The sequence below is a fragment of the Mesocricetus auratus genome, unplaced genomic scaffold (genome assembly GCF_017639785.1).
Source record: "Mesocricetus auratus isolate SY011 unplaced genomic scaffold, BCM_Maur_2.0 Super-Scaffold_4256, whole genome shotgun sequence".
In the NCBI taxonomy this organism is placed as follows: domain Eukaryota; kingdom Metazoa; phylum Chordata; class Mammalia; order Rodentia; family Cricetidae; genus Mesocricetus; species Mesocricetus auratus.
In genome coordinates, this window is record NW_024429182.1 from 16518569 (window position 1) to 16531813 (window position 13245).

At 41.7% G+C, this 13245-nt stretch overlaps 1 protein-coding gene across 2 annotated transcripts in view; it reads right to left on the reverse strand.

Moving 5' to 3' along the window:
* Window positions 1–3016: 3016 nt before the first annotated feature.
* Window positions 3017–13245, reverse strand: part of Slf2 (SMC5-SMC6 complex localization factor 2) — a 58160-nt gene continuing 47931 nt past the window's right edge. For both annotated transcript variants that reach the window (XM_040743904.1, XM_040743897.1), the window contains exons 19-20: window positions 7857–7925; window positions 3017–6208 (exon numbers count right to left, since the gene is read on the reverse strand). In XM_040743904.1, coding sequence (XP_040599838.1) covers window positions 6173–6208; window positions 7857–7925 — 105 coding nt within the window. In that variant the 3' untranslated portion in view covers window positions 3017–6172. The remainder of the gene's footprint in view (window positions 6209–7856; window positions 7926–13245) is intronic.

Sequence of the window (13245 nt, forward strand, 5' to 3'; positions counted from 1 at the left end):
GGAGACTGGGAGAAATGCTTATATTCAAAAGCACACACACACTTTCAACTTTTCTTGTATTTATTTTGTATGTAACCACCCATGTAGCAGTCCAGAGAATAAATTGCAGGGAGTCTGTTCTCTGTCCTTCACGTGGGGATAGAGCTCAGAAGTTGTCAGGCTTGGTGACATACAACCTTTTGTCTGCTGGGCCACCTCACCCCCCAAGCCAAGCACACACTTTCTAGGCTGCCCCGGTTCACTTCTCTTTCTGTGCCCCGTCCCATTTTGAGGCGTTAGTAGCTTCGTTTCATAGCTGGGAAGACAGGTTCTAAGCGGATTGGAACTTGCCTTGAAATATGTTGAGTTGATGGAGGACAGGACTGGAGGGATCTGAAGCCTGGGAAAATGACCAGAACAGACAGGCTTGTTGGGTGGAATAAGAAGAAAAGGGCATAAATCAGGCTAGTGTGTCTGCTTTGGTGAGACAGGAGTGTTCTTAGAGGAAGATAGAGGTGGAGAGGTCAACTAAGAGCTTGGAAAGACGTCGAAAGAGCTGACAGATTGGATATAGACCGAATCAAGGCAGTGGGCTTCATTGTAGTAGTAGTGACTTTGTTCCCCGGGACTCAGGAAGGTCATTTGTTGAGTGTGGTGTTACTCACCCTTGATACAACTGCTAACTGCTTCACAGGGCAGATGATGATATTTGGAATTCTTTGGAGAACACCAACTATTGCTAGACTGCCTTCCCCAGCTCTGCTGTAAGATACGTGACTGAGGCTGGTGGCGATGGTGTCCTGACACACACTTCAAGGCCGGTTTGGCTCTAGGATTGGCACAAAGAACTGAACTCCTTATGTTGGGGGCTTAGGAAGACGCAGCATATTAACTTAAAACTCTTTAGACAGAGGTTCCCCGAGATAGAGAATGCAGGCCTTGTTAAGATGTTCTGTCTCGTGCTCACAGGTGCCTTTGCTCCTGCTCTGTCATCTCTATCTGGTTGCCCAGCACTTTCTTTATGGGGGTGTGATCTTTAACCACACACGGCCAAGGAACTTCCTCAGTTTCGACTGCCCCCGTACAACAATGGTGTATGTAGTCTTACTGTGCCTCAGAAGCCTGCTACGTTTTCCAGAACTTTAGCCACTTGGAGTCAGACCCAAAGCTGGGCCTTCTGGTTTGACTTCCCCTGACTCCATGCCTGGTTAGCAAGAAGGGTGTGTCAGGACATGTCTGCAGGTGCTGGAAAACCACCCTCCAACATCAGCGTGCTCAGCAGTGGTGGTAAAGACTGGGTCTCAAACTGTAGCCCAGGATGACCTCAAATTTGTGATCCTCCTGCCTCTGCCTCCCATGTGCTGGGATTATAGGCATGAGCTATAACACAAAATCTGAATCCTATTTCTGGCAGCAAGAACAGGGGTGGAAGCCGCTACACTTCCCAGTCTGAAGGAGCAGCATCAGCTCTGACTGTTAGGAGCTAAGGTCTTATTTAGAAGCAAGCACAACCACAGTTGCCTGCTTCTGACCAATTTTCTTTTTAGAATTAGTTAATATTTTATGTGTGGATGTTTTTTTCCCTACATGTGTAACTGAGCATTAGGTGCCCACAAAGGTCAGAAGAAGGCACAGGAGTTACACTTGTTAGCCATCGTAAGTGATGGGGATTCAGATCCTTGGAAGAGCAGTCACATTAACTACTTAACTATTTTCTCCAGGGGCATCAAAATCTTTTTTTGAGACAGGGTTTCTCTGCCTAACAGTTCTCTCTAGCTATCCTGGAATTCACTCTGTAGACTAGGCTGGTCTCAAACTCACAGAGATTCCACCTGCATCTGCCTCCTGAGTGTTGGGATTAAAGGTGTGGGCCACCACCACCTGGCTCAACTTTTTTTTTTTTTTTTTTTTTTTTGTTTTTACGAGGCAGGGTTTCTCTGTATTGTTTTGGAGGCTGTCGGTCCAGCCCGGCCTCGAACTCACAGAGATCCGCCAGCCTCTGCCTCCTGAGTGCTGGGATTAAAGGCATGCGCCACCACCACCCGGCTCAATTTTGTTTTCTTAAAAGAGCCTCCTTGCGGGGCTGGATAGATGGCTTAGGAGTTAAGATACTGCCTATTCTTCCGGAGGTCCTGAGTTTAATTCCCAGTAACCACATGGTGGCTCACAACCACCTGAAATGAAGTCTGGTGCCCTCAAAGAGCCTTCTTGGAGCTAAGAAACAGCAGCTAAGGTTTTTTCTGTTCATGCTAGCTGCACTCTAGACTTTGTGCTGAGTTATTCCTTTCAACAGGTTGAACTCCGGTAACTTGCCAACAAAGGCAACGGTCAGTATGGTGATCGGAGGCTGGAGGCCAAGCCTAGTTCTTTCTTTAAACTACAGGTCTATCCCCCAGTATTTATGCCCATACCTGCTTCTACCTGGGCTGTCACCATCCATCTTGTCAACCTTGTCTACCATAAGGGAGGACATATTACAAGGTTGTGGCACTATGGCTCTGACAACAATGCCTACGCCTTCTATGAGGTGAGGTCATACATTTCTCTTATGCGGTATCAGCTTTCCCACAGCCGGCATATCATACGCTGTAATGTCTGCCAGGTCACAGGTGGCTCTGAACCAGTCTGCATTGTAAAATCACCTTTCTTGACCCTGGGCTCTAGAATACAACACCCAGGTCAAGGGTACTTTTTCATCTTCTGTCTGTTTTCCCCAGATACCAGCAGGTAAGAGTCATGAGTTTTATGTTGTTCACCACCAAATCCTAACATGTAGGTATTCAATAGCAGCCAAATGGATGTGGAGAATGAGGTAAGAATGAGATTATTAAATTCCTGACTGTAAAGTATACAACAAATTATTAATTGGGTGATGTAAACATGAGCTGCGGACAGCTGTGGCTTTGTTTTCCACAGATAAGGAGACATCAAGTGAAAAAACCCCTGGAGAATCCAAAGCAAGGAAGAAATCAGTTTAAGACAGGACATTCCAGACACTTGGCCACCTCCACTCCTCAATCAAATGTCACCAGACATATTTAAACAGAGAAAAGTTTAATAACACATACACATACATTTAGAGGACTTTAAACAAGACATAGTATAAAATTTTAAAGAAAGCGGGGAGGAGGAAACATTGCATTTACTGCCTAAGAGCTAGGTTAACTGGCTGGCTAGAACCCCCCGGGAACTGACACACAGATGATGGGGTGTGCCAGCACCATCGAGCAGGCACACCCACCAAGACTGGACTGTGCTGATTGGTTCACAGGCCCACCCTCTATACCCTACCCTTGCCTCCTGACAAGCCAAGTAAGTCAGTTCTCTTAACTCAGCTGCTTGTCAATAAGTCACTTTTCAAATGTAAAGAAATTACTCTTGGTTTAAAGACTCCACACATTATTACTGGCCAGTCCCTACCAACTGTATGTATTTTGATTGGGAAGGAACAAAAACAAACAAACAAAAAAGCGCAAATTCTTCAATAATAGAGCCTGGATGGTAACACACTATCTTATCTATCTTTTTACTGGGGAGATACATATATATATATATATATATATTTATATTTTTTTTTTTGTAAGGTCAAAAGCAAGCTACTACTTGCACTCAAAAGCAAAATGCCAACCTTCCGAGAGGTGACAAAGGCACCACTGCCACCAGGAGGAGATAAGACAAACAAACGCACAAATGCTGACTTTAGTGCTAATACAGATGACTTGTGTATGGAGCCTCTTCATGGAACGTTATTACAGAACTGTATTTTCAGATAACAAGAAAAGCAGGTTAGAAAAGGCAAACAGTTACACACAAAAGCATAAACACAAGTACTTTAATTTTCAGCTTGCAGTAAGGGTAATAAGTTTGACATACACATCCAGAAAATTAGACAAGGTGATTTTTGGCACAGTAAGATTGCCAAACACACCACCACTCAGTGCAAGCTTTGTTTGTCAAGTCCCAAATGTGGCCTGACAGTCTTTGTGCAATGAGCATTTTCTCCCTCGTTACCATCCCATTTTCTGGGCGACAACAGCTGGAGGGAGACAAAGCATGGGGACTCAGGAGATGGAAAACACTTGATTTGGGAGAAAAACCATGAACTACTTGTGCTAAAATAGAATCACAAAGTTTCTATGAGAACCCAAATGCAAATACTGACTGGACTATGACCCGGAGACTGAAGACTGCTACCAGAGTCATAAATACAAGGGCCTAAACTGGTCTGGCCATTTATTTTAAAGGTAAGGATAAAGTATTTTCCTCTCATGGAGAAAGACAATTGAAAATAGAGATTTTACTTATTGGAACGGCTAAATAAGAATGTATCAAAGTGGTTTTTAATTTGATGGGTGGTTATCAGTTGAAACTGCAATATAAAAGGGTCACTTAAAAACCTGAATAACCCACTTGTCCCCGTCAATGTACACAATAGAAAATATTTACACACTGTAATTACAAGCAATATAAGCAGATTTTTATACTTTTGAGATTTTGTACACTTTACACAATGCAAAATGAGAAAAATATGAACACTTATAAAATTACACACAAATAATGTATCTACAAGGTATTAAATTACAGAGTGAAAGCCCCCATTGTTGGGCAGATAGATGCCAGAGTTTCAAGCTTCTGTCAAATATAACTCTTTGTATCTATCTCTTTAACCATAGTGGCATTTTGTAATAATACCCTTGAGAGGTAGCATCAAGATACTATTCTTACCGGTAAACTCAACACAGAAGAAAACTTTTGTTGGTCTGACTCTTGGAGCCTCAATCAGCCTCAGTTCTTGAAAATTTGATTTGTTCAGCCTTCCCTATAAAATCTCTAACTGCCCAATGCTTGACATGAGCTCAAAAGCTACTAATGTTATTTTAAATGATAAATTTAAGATAAAATGGTTTTTATTCCTAAGCCTCAATTTAGAGGTAGAAAGTTAGCTCTCAGAACTTATTTTCTCCTCTCAAACCATAAACGTCGAGCCCAGTTTCCTTTTCACCCCCAACCTGGGCCCACACAGACGTTAGCATGCTCAGGAGGGAGCAAGCCACTTAAGCCAATTTTCAAAGAATAAGCAGTTGGCATCCCTTTCAGGAAGCAAACCCTCCCTAAACAGACATCGGTCAACATGAGTGTTACTACCAAATGTTTCAGAGAGCCTCAGGCTCAATCTAGCATGTACAACTCTGCTAACCCTCTACCATCTAAACTAAAGGATGGCTTTCCAGTGTTTAAAAGAATTTAGAGCAGCTGTGGTTTTCAAGTGCAACAACTTCAAGATACAAACACTCGAGTGAACACACACACACACACACACACACACACACACACACACACACACACACACAGTGTCCCCAAAATAACATTATCAAGGTCTCTGCGATATTACATACTCATGGGAACAAGGTTTTGGAAACTTCCAGATTTTTTAAGCCTTTATACAGAGACTTTGTAATATAGTTACCAATGGCCAGAATTCTGGCTTAGCTAAGATTTTATGATTGAACCAGTATTTTAAAAATATATGCATTTACAAGAAATCTTAAACAAACTGCCCATGAATGTTCTGGCATTTTACAAACAGTCACTACTTTGTAGCTTAATCTCTTCCTCTAAGGGCAATCTGACAGTTTGTTTGTTCCTTAATTGACTTTAAATAGATTTAAAAACTTCAGATTTATAATCTTGAATAGTAAAGGGACAATGTATGGACTGAAACTGCCTATGGTTTACAGAGTTACAGAATAGACCCACACTTCTGATTATAGAATTCTATTCTAGGCGTTCCTTTTATACCCAAAAATAACCAAGAGGGAGATGAAAACCAGCTGGGCCTCGGCCTTTGTTTCAATGTCCAACTCCTCAAGTTGGTCCACACTTTTCCTTATTTTCTGTGATGATCCAAGTGCTATGACACCACCTTACATGGTAACTGCTAGGAAGGGCAGGCTGGATTCTTCTACCAGCTGAGCCTGCTTCTACCCTCCTTTTATAGGCCCCTGTTCCTTCCTCTAAGGTCAGCTGCAAATGGTATTTCATATCTGCTGCAGAAACGGCCAAGTCTTCATCACCAGCTTCACACTACATATGCGAGTGGCACATAGCTGTGTTCCTTAGCATCTGCTGGATCCCACAGTAACCCTCTTGGAAAGACCCTTCTGGCTTTGTATTTCTGCTGCTGTAACTCCTGTTAAGAATCTGGCACCCAGAAGTCATGAAGCTGCCCCTGGAGAAGGGGGGAAAAGGAAAACTTAAATCAGATTATGAATTAATTCTTTTAATCACTGGACATCAGGTTTTAATAATGAAAGCAGAAAAATCATCATATACACACATCTCTGAAAACACCTTTCTTGTTTTGAGATAGGGTCTTACTATTAGCCCTGGCTAGCCTTGAACTCCCAGAAATCTGTCTGCTTCTGCCTTTCAAGTGTTGAGACTAAAGCACAAAGTTACCATGCGCAGCTGAAAATTTCTTATGATTCTTTAACCTTTACGCTTTGTGCTCTGGCAATAAAAAGGAATAATACAAATACAGAACATTTTTCTCATGGGTATACTCACAAACGGATATATTTAAGGAGATTAATACGTTAAACTGATTAATATAAAGTTTTGCTGTTAATGCCACATTGGCACAGAGCCTTAACATTTTACTGAGGGAACTAGAGAGATGGCTCAATGGTTAACACTGACCATTCTTCCAGGGGACCTGGATTTGATTCCCAGCATCCACATAGTAGCTCACAACTGTTTATAACTCCAGTCCTAGGAGATCTGATACTTTCTGGCCTCCAAGGTTATCCAACATGTGAGTGGTACATAGACATACATGAGACAAAACACTCATACACACAAAGTAAAACAAAATAAAACAAAACAACAAAAAGCCCCATAACCCTGCACTTAGTAGAAGTCTTCCAAGCATGCACAGGGGCCCAGATTTGATCCTCAGCTCAGAATGAACAGGATGTGGTGATGTATATGTGCAATCCTACCAGTGGAGGAAGGGAGGCAACCAGAAGCCCAAGGTCACCCTTGGTGACACAGAGTTCAAGGACAGCCTGAGCCTCACACAAACACTGAAATGCTGTGAGACACAGAGATTCCACCCAGAATATATTCAAGCTATTTTTCCTTTGAACACATATTTACACAAAAACTTGTATGTAATCGTTCAAGGAAATATTTTTCCTTTTCTTTTTTGATTTTGAGATAGAATTCCTCTGTGTAGCCTTGGCTGTTCTAGAACTAACTCTGCAGACCAGGTTGGCCTCTAATTCATAGAGATTCGCCTGCCTCTGCCTCCCAAGTGCCGGGATTAAAAGCATGTGCCACCACCACCTAGAGAAATATTATTCTTAATAGTCAGAAAACACAAACAACTTGTGTTTATCTTGTAAGAGGATAAATAAATGTTATGTATCAATACAGTCAAATATCGTTTAGCAGTAGAAAGGACATACATATCACAACATGGATTTCTTTATCATTGTCAGGTAAAAGAATCTGGCCACAAAAGACCACATAGTTTACTTACGTGTAGGACTCTAGGAGAGGAAAATCTTGACAGAAAGCAGATAGGCATCTGCCTTGGGCTTATGGGGAGCAAAGGGAGGCATGACGGTGGTGGAGCCCTGGGAGGGGCTGCTGAAGTTCAAGTGTGGGGATGTCTACACTAGTCACCATAGACTAAGTGGTAAAATGTACAACATACGTGTTACCTTAGCAGACCTTCGATTACTCATGTAATAACCTCCACTTGAAGGAATCTGACACTTTAAAATGGGTGCAAACAAACCCTAAAAATCAGACACAAGCCATACACCATGCAGTGGGTTTCATAATAAAATAAAACCGTTAAAAAAAGATACCTGAGTAGGTCGACAGTTCTGGATTATTTCCTGCCATTTTCCATGTATCCGGGCAACCAAATCTTTCACCTTAAAAGTAACAAAAAGAGGGGAAAAAAGATATCACAGATCAAGAGTATGCTCACTTAAAATCAACTTAACACTTAACAGAAAGCATCTCATAGTTGCTGCTATAGAGTTGCACGGCTGTACTTCTAGGACAGCCTGAGCTGTAGCATGAGATCCTGCTTCAAAAAAACCAAAAACCAAAACAAAACAGCAAAAACAAGTATGAAAGTCACATATATCTCATACCTATCATGGGCCTATACTCAACAATTCTACTTGATTGCAGTCAAGAAAAGGCTAAAACATCAAATGATTATGACTTATTTTTCTTGCTTTTTGAGTCAGGGTCTCTATATATAATCCTGGCTGTCCTAAAACTCCCTATGTAGACCAGGCTGGCCTCAAATTCAGAGATCCACCTGTCCCTGACTCCTGAGTGCTGGCATTAGGTGTGAGCCACAACACCCAGTCTTAATTTTCTTTCATTTTATTTATGTATGGGCGTTGTGCCTACACCAACGTCAGAAGAGGACTTAAGATCCCCTGGATCTGGAGTCATTCCATACAGATGGCTGTGAGCAGTCATGTGGTGCTGAGAATCTAACATGGGTCCACTGGAAGAGCAGTCAGTTCTCTTAACCATTAAGTTCCCCTTGCTAGTCCTTAATTTCCTTTTTAAAAATTATTCTGTGAGACAGGGTTGCCCTATATAGCCCTGGATAGCCCTAAATATACAGCAATTTTCCTGCCTCTGCCTCCCAAGTACAGGAATTACGACAATGAACCACCATGCCTAATTTCCTGTTACTAAAGATAGTCCAAGGAACTACAACTTTGCATTCAAAGAAATTTCTACTCTCTACTCTCTGGCTTTTGAACTCAGCTCGGGAAGCTGAAGGTGTATTGTTTATAGGGCCCAATGCATTGGTTGTTTCCAGCTTTACCATAGCCTGCTTTTAAATGGCTCAACAGAAAGACAACAAAAAATGTAGGATATGGCTCAGCAGTTAAGAGTCCTTGTTGCTCTTGCAAAGGACATAGGTTTGAGCCCCAGAACCTACATGGTAGCTCACAACCATTTATAACCTCAGATCCAGGGAATTCAATGCAATGTAATAAAGAAGTATTACATTTTGTTTATTTATTGATCACCAAGGGTATCAGGCACAAACACAGTATACAGACATACAGTCAAAGGACAAAAACTCACATAAAATTACACAAGTCTAAGCTGGGCAGTGGTGGCACACACCTTTTATCCCAGTACTTAGGAGGTAGAGACAGGTGGATCTCTGTGAGTTTGGGGCCAGCCTGGTCTACATATCAAGTTCCAGGACTAGCTCCAAAGCTACATAGAGAAACTGTCTTGAAAAACAAAAACAAACAAAACAAAACAAAAATCACACAAGTCTAAAAAATTTTAATGTGTCACTGGCTCCCTCCACATAATCAGAAGATCTAAACTCTATGACCCCTCTCTGTAAATTCTACAAACCTCTTACCTGGTACCTACTGTGGGCAGAGATTAGGCCAGTCTGTCAAACTCAAAGGTTTCCACAAGTGATGCTCACCCACCAGTGCTTCATGCTACCAAACGAGCAAGGTAAAAGGAAGGCCCATTTACCATGCTTGATTATCTCTTGAATTTTGATGCTTGAGAAAAACATTACTCTGTGTTACGTATGCTTTGAGGCAGGGTCTCATATATTAAAAGGCAGGCCTCAAACCCCTTATGTAGCTAACTCTGACTGGTTTTTCTTTTTTCCCCTGCTAAGTAATGGAATTACTGCATGCTCTACCACAACCAGAATAAAAATATTTAAATAAGTCAGCAATTTTTTGGGGGGAAACATTTTCATTATGGTGAACTCTGGTGGCCAAGAACTGGTATGTAGACCAGGCTGGCCTTCAGCTCACTGAGATATGCTTATCTCGTCTCCTGAGTGCTAGGATTAAAGAAGTGATCCACCATTCCCGGCCTTAAGTCAGGAAGAAGCAGGCATAGGAAGCAGAGGCAGATAGATCTCTGAGTTCAAGACCAGCCTGGTCTACAAAGAGAGTTCCAGGGTTAAACAGTTTAGAAACCCTGTCTCAAAAACAAACAAAAAAGTCAGCTGAAATCTCTGCTTTCCCCCACCAAGTAAAGCTTAGCAAACTGTCTTTATGACAACTACCACTTCTCTGACAGGTTTTGGAGAAGTATGAAACTACTAATCTATTTCAATGAGCTCATCCCCTGAAGCAATTTACATGGACCACTGGCTCACCCTAAGAGAGGCTCTGGTAAAACTGTCTGGGTGTTGGTGGTGCACGCCTTTAATCCTAGAACTCGGAAGGAAGAGGCAGGTGGATCTCTGTGAGTTTGAGACCAGCCTGGTCTACAGAGCGAGTTCCAGGACAGCCTCCAAAACAATACAGAGAAACCCTGTCTCGGAAAAACAAAACAAAACAAAACAAACAAAAAAAAAAAAAAAAGAAAAGAAAAAGAAAGAAAGAAAGAAAGAAACAAACTCAGGTCAATGATTGAAATGGCTCAGTGGATAAAGTCTGGTGGCCAGAGTTCCATCCTTGGGGCCCTGTAAGTTGTCTTACAAAACCCACACACACCCCTCTCCCAGATAGATAATAAAATGTAATAAAGAAAAAAAGGAATAAATCATACACCTTAGCGGTTCCTTTTAGGATGTGCCATCAGTCACAAGCACTACATGTACAGGTCAGTAACTAGTCACAATCCAGAGTACACCCTGAGGCTTAGGCTTCCAGTCTGAGACAAGGACCACTACTGCCTAGTGTATTTGGAAGTCTGACTCAATTTCATTAGTTGCTCATTTTCATATTTACTTGAAAGTGAGTAAAACACCCCCACAACACTTCCATTGAGTACTGTTCAAATAACCAGCTTTTGCAGCTAACTGACGTAAAGATACAAATACATAGCCCCAAACAGTCATCACCCACTATGCAGACATAAGCCAAGAAGGGATCCACTTTATACAACAAAAAATCTCCCAGTTATTAAAAAAAAAAGTTTAGGTATTTGTAAAAGTAATTTTTGTGTGTTTCACAAAGATTTCAGATCAGTCTATTAACATTAAGCTTGCTTTTCTTCTCCATTCTCATAAATTTGGTTTCTACTGTCTTTTGTGTATAAAAAAACTTTAAGAAAAACAAGACAAGAAAAACCTTAGTAAGCTTACTGCTGAATCAATTCCACCCGACAATGTGGGTTAGGTGATACAGAACTCAGATTGGAGTCTTCCTAGAGAAGACTTCAGGAAGGCATCAAAGGCTAGCAGGCTATTCTAGTTCTTCTCTATAAATAAAAGGACTTTTCTACCATCACGAAATTGCATAACCATTAATTTGTAACTATATATAGGTGTACATTTAAATAGTGTCTCAATATTTGAAGCAATCCTACACATAAGGTTTTTTTGTGTGTGGAGGACAGTGTTTTCCTCCATCATCAACATTATTTTTTGAGACAAGGTCACGTACTAAACCCAGAGTTCACAGACTAATGAGCAGGTGGGGGATGATGATGATGATGTGATGATCCACTTCTCCCATGACCCAGCCTTTCCCCAGGAGGGTTACAGATGTGCTGGAATCCAAACCCAGATCCTTATGTTTGTGCAGCAGGGACTTTACCACACTCTGGGTAAGTTCAATGTGTACAATGGGAAAAACCAGAAGGTCCCAATAGTGATGAAAGAAATATATATATATATATATATATATATATATATATATATATATTTTTTTTTTTTTTTTTTTTTTTGAGACAGGGTTTCTCTGTGGCTTTGGAGGCTGTCTTGGAACTCACTCTGTAGACCAGGCTGGCTTCAAACTCACAGAGATCCGCCTGCCTCTGCCTCCCCAGTGCTGGGATTAAAGGTGTGCGCCACCACCGCCTGGCTTACTTGTACTTTCAACCTAGCTAGAAAAGTACTTAGTAGAAGCTAATTTGTTATCCAAGACCTAACCCTTGGAATAATTAGCACCTGTATTCCAAGTACTAGAAAGTCTGAGGCAGGAGGACCAAAATTCTGATATTTGGCTAGTGAGGTGATTTAGTAGGTGAAGGCACTTGCCACTAAGCCTAACAACCTGAGTTTGGTCCTCGGGATCCACATGGTAGAAGGAAAAGACCAACTCCCACAAGTTCTCCTGTGACCTATATACCCCAATCAGTGTACATACACTGGAGTATGTGTGCCCCACCCCTACCAGGAAATAAATGAATGTATTAACAAAACAAAAACAACAACAAAACCCCCAAAAGTTTGAAGAAAGCCAGGCACAGTAGAGGATGCTTGTATCAACACTGGAAGGCAGATCTATATGAGGTAAAGGACAGCCCGGTGCACACTCTGAGGTCCAGGCGAGTCAGGGCTACATAGTGAGACCCTGTTTCAACAAAACAAAAAGAGCTTGAGGCAAGCCTAGGCTATATAATTTAAATATCTTCATTCAAAAAAGTCTTCTTTATGTTCTTTGAAATATATATACATGAAATGAGGATCCAATGGAGTGGCCTAGGCACACTACCACTAAACTATACCATAATCACAAGCCCTTACTATGTTTTTTCTTTTTTCTTCCCCAAAGAGCAGCTTGTGAATTTCTCTTGCTTACATTTTCTTTGTCTTCCAACAGAGTCTCATTGTGTTGCCCAAGAAGGCCCAGGACCTGGTGATGGGGGATGTCTTTCTGTGTATGTTTCTCTTATTGGTTGATGAATAAAACCCTGATTGGCCGATAGCACAGGTGGGGCTACCAGACCAGGAGAAGGCTGGGGAGAGGCCACCTAGAGACGCCATGCTGCTCAAGGAGTAACATGATGATTACGGGTAAGTCACAGCCTTGTGGCAATATACTGATTAATAGAAATAGGTTAATAATTAAGACAGAGCTAGCCAGTAAAGAAACCCTAGCCATCAGCCAACACATTATAAATTAATGTAAGTCTTTGTGTGCTTATATGGGCCTAATTGGCTGTGGGACCAGGCTGCAGAGGTACTCCAGCTACACCCTGGCTTTTCCTGCCTTAATCTTCCAAGTGCCAGGACTACAGGTGGCACTGCCAACAATACATAAAAACAGAAAGCAGGGCACTCAGTGAGTTAAGTGCTTGCTATGTAAGGGTGAGGACTGGAGTTCAAATCCCCAGAATCAATGTAGAGCCAGGTGCAGCAGTACACATCTGTAATAACTGGAAGCTCTAAGGACAACTAGTCTCTGTTTTAAACAAGGTATAAGGCAAGAGCTGACATTCACAACTGTCCTTAGACATGCCCATGTTCGCCAACTCTCAGCATGCGTATACCCCACACCG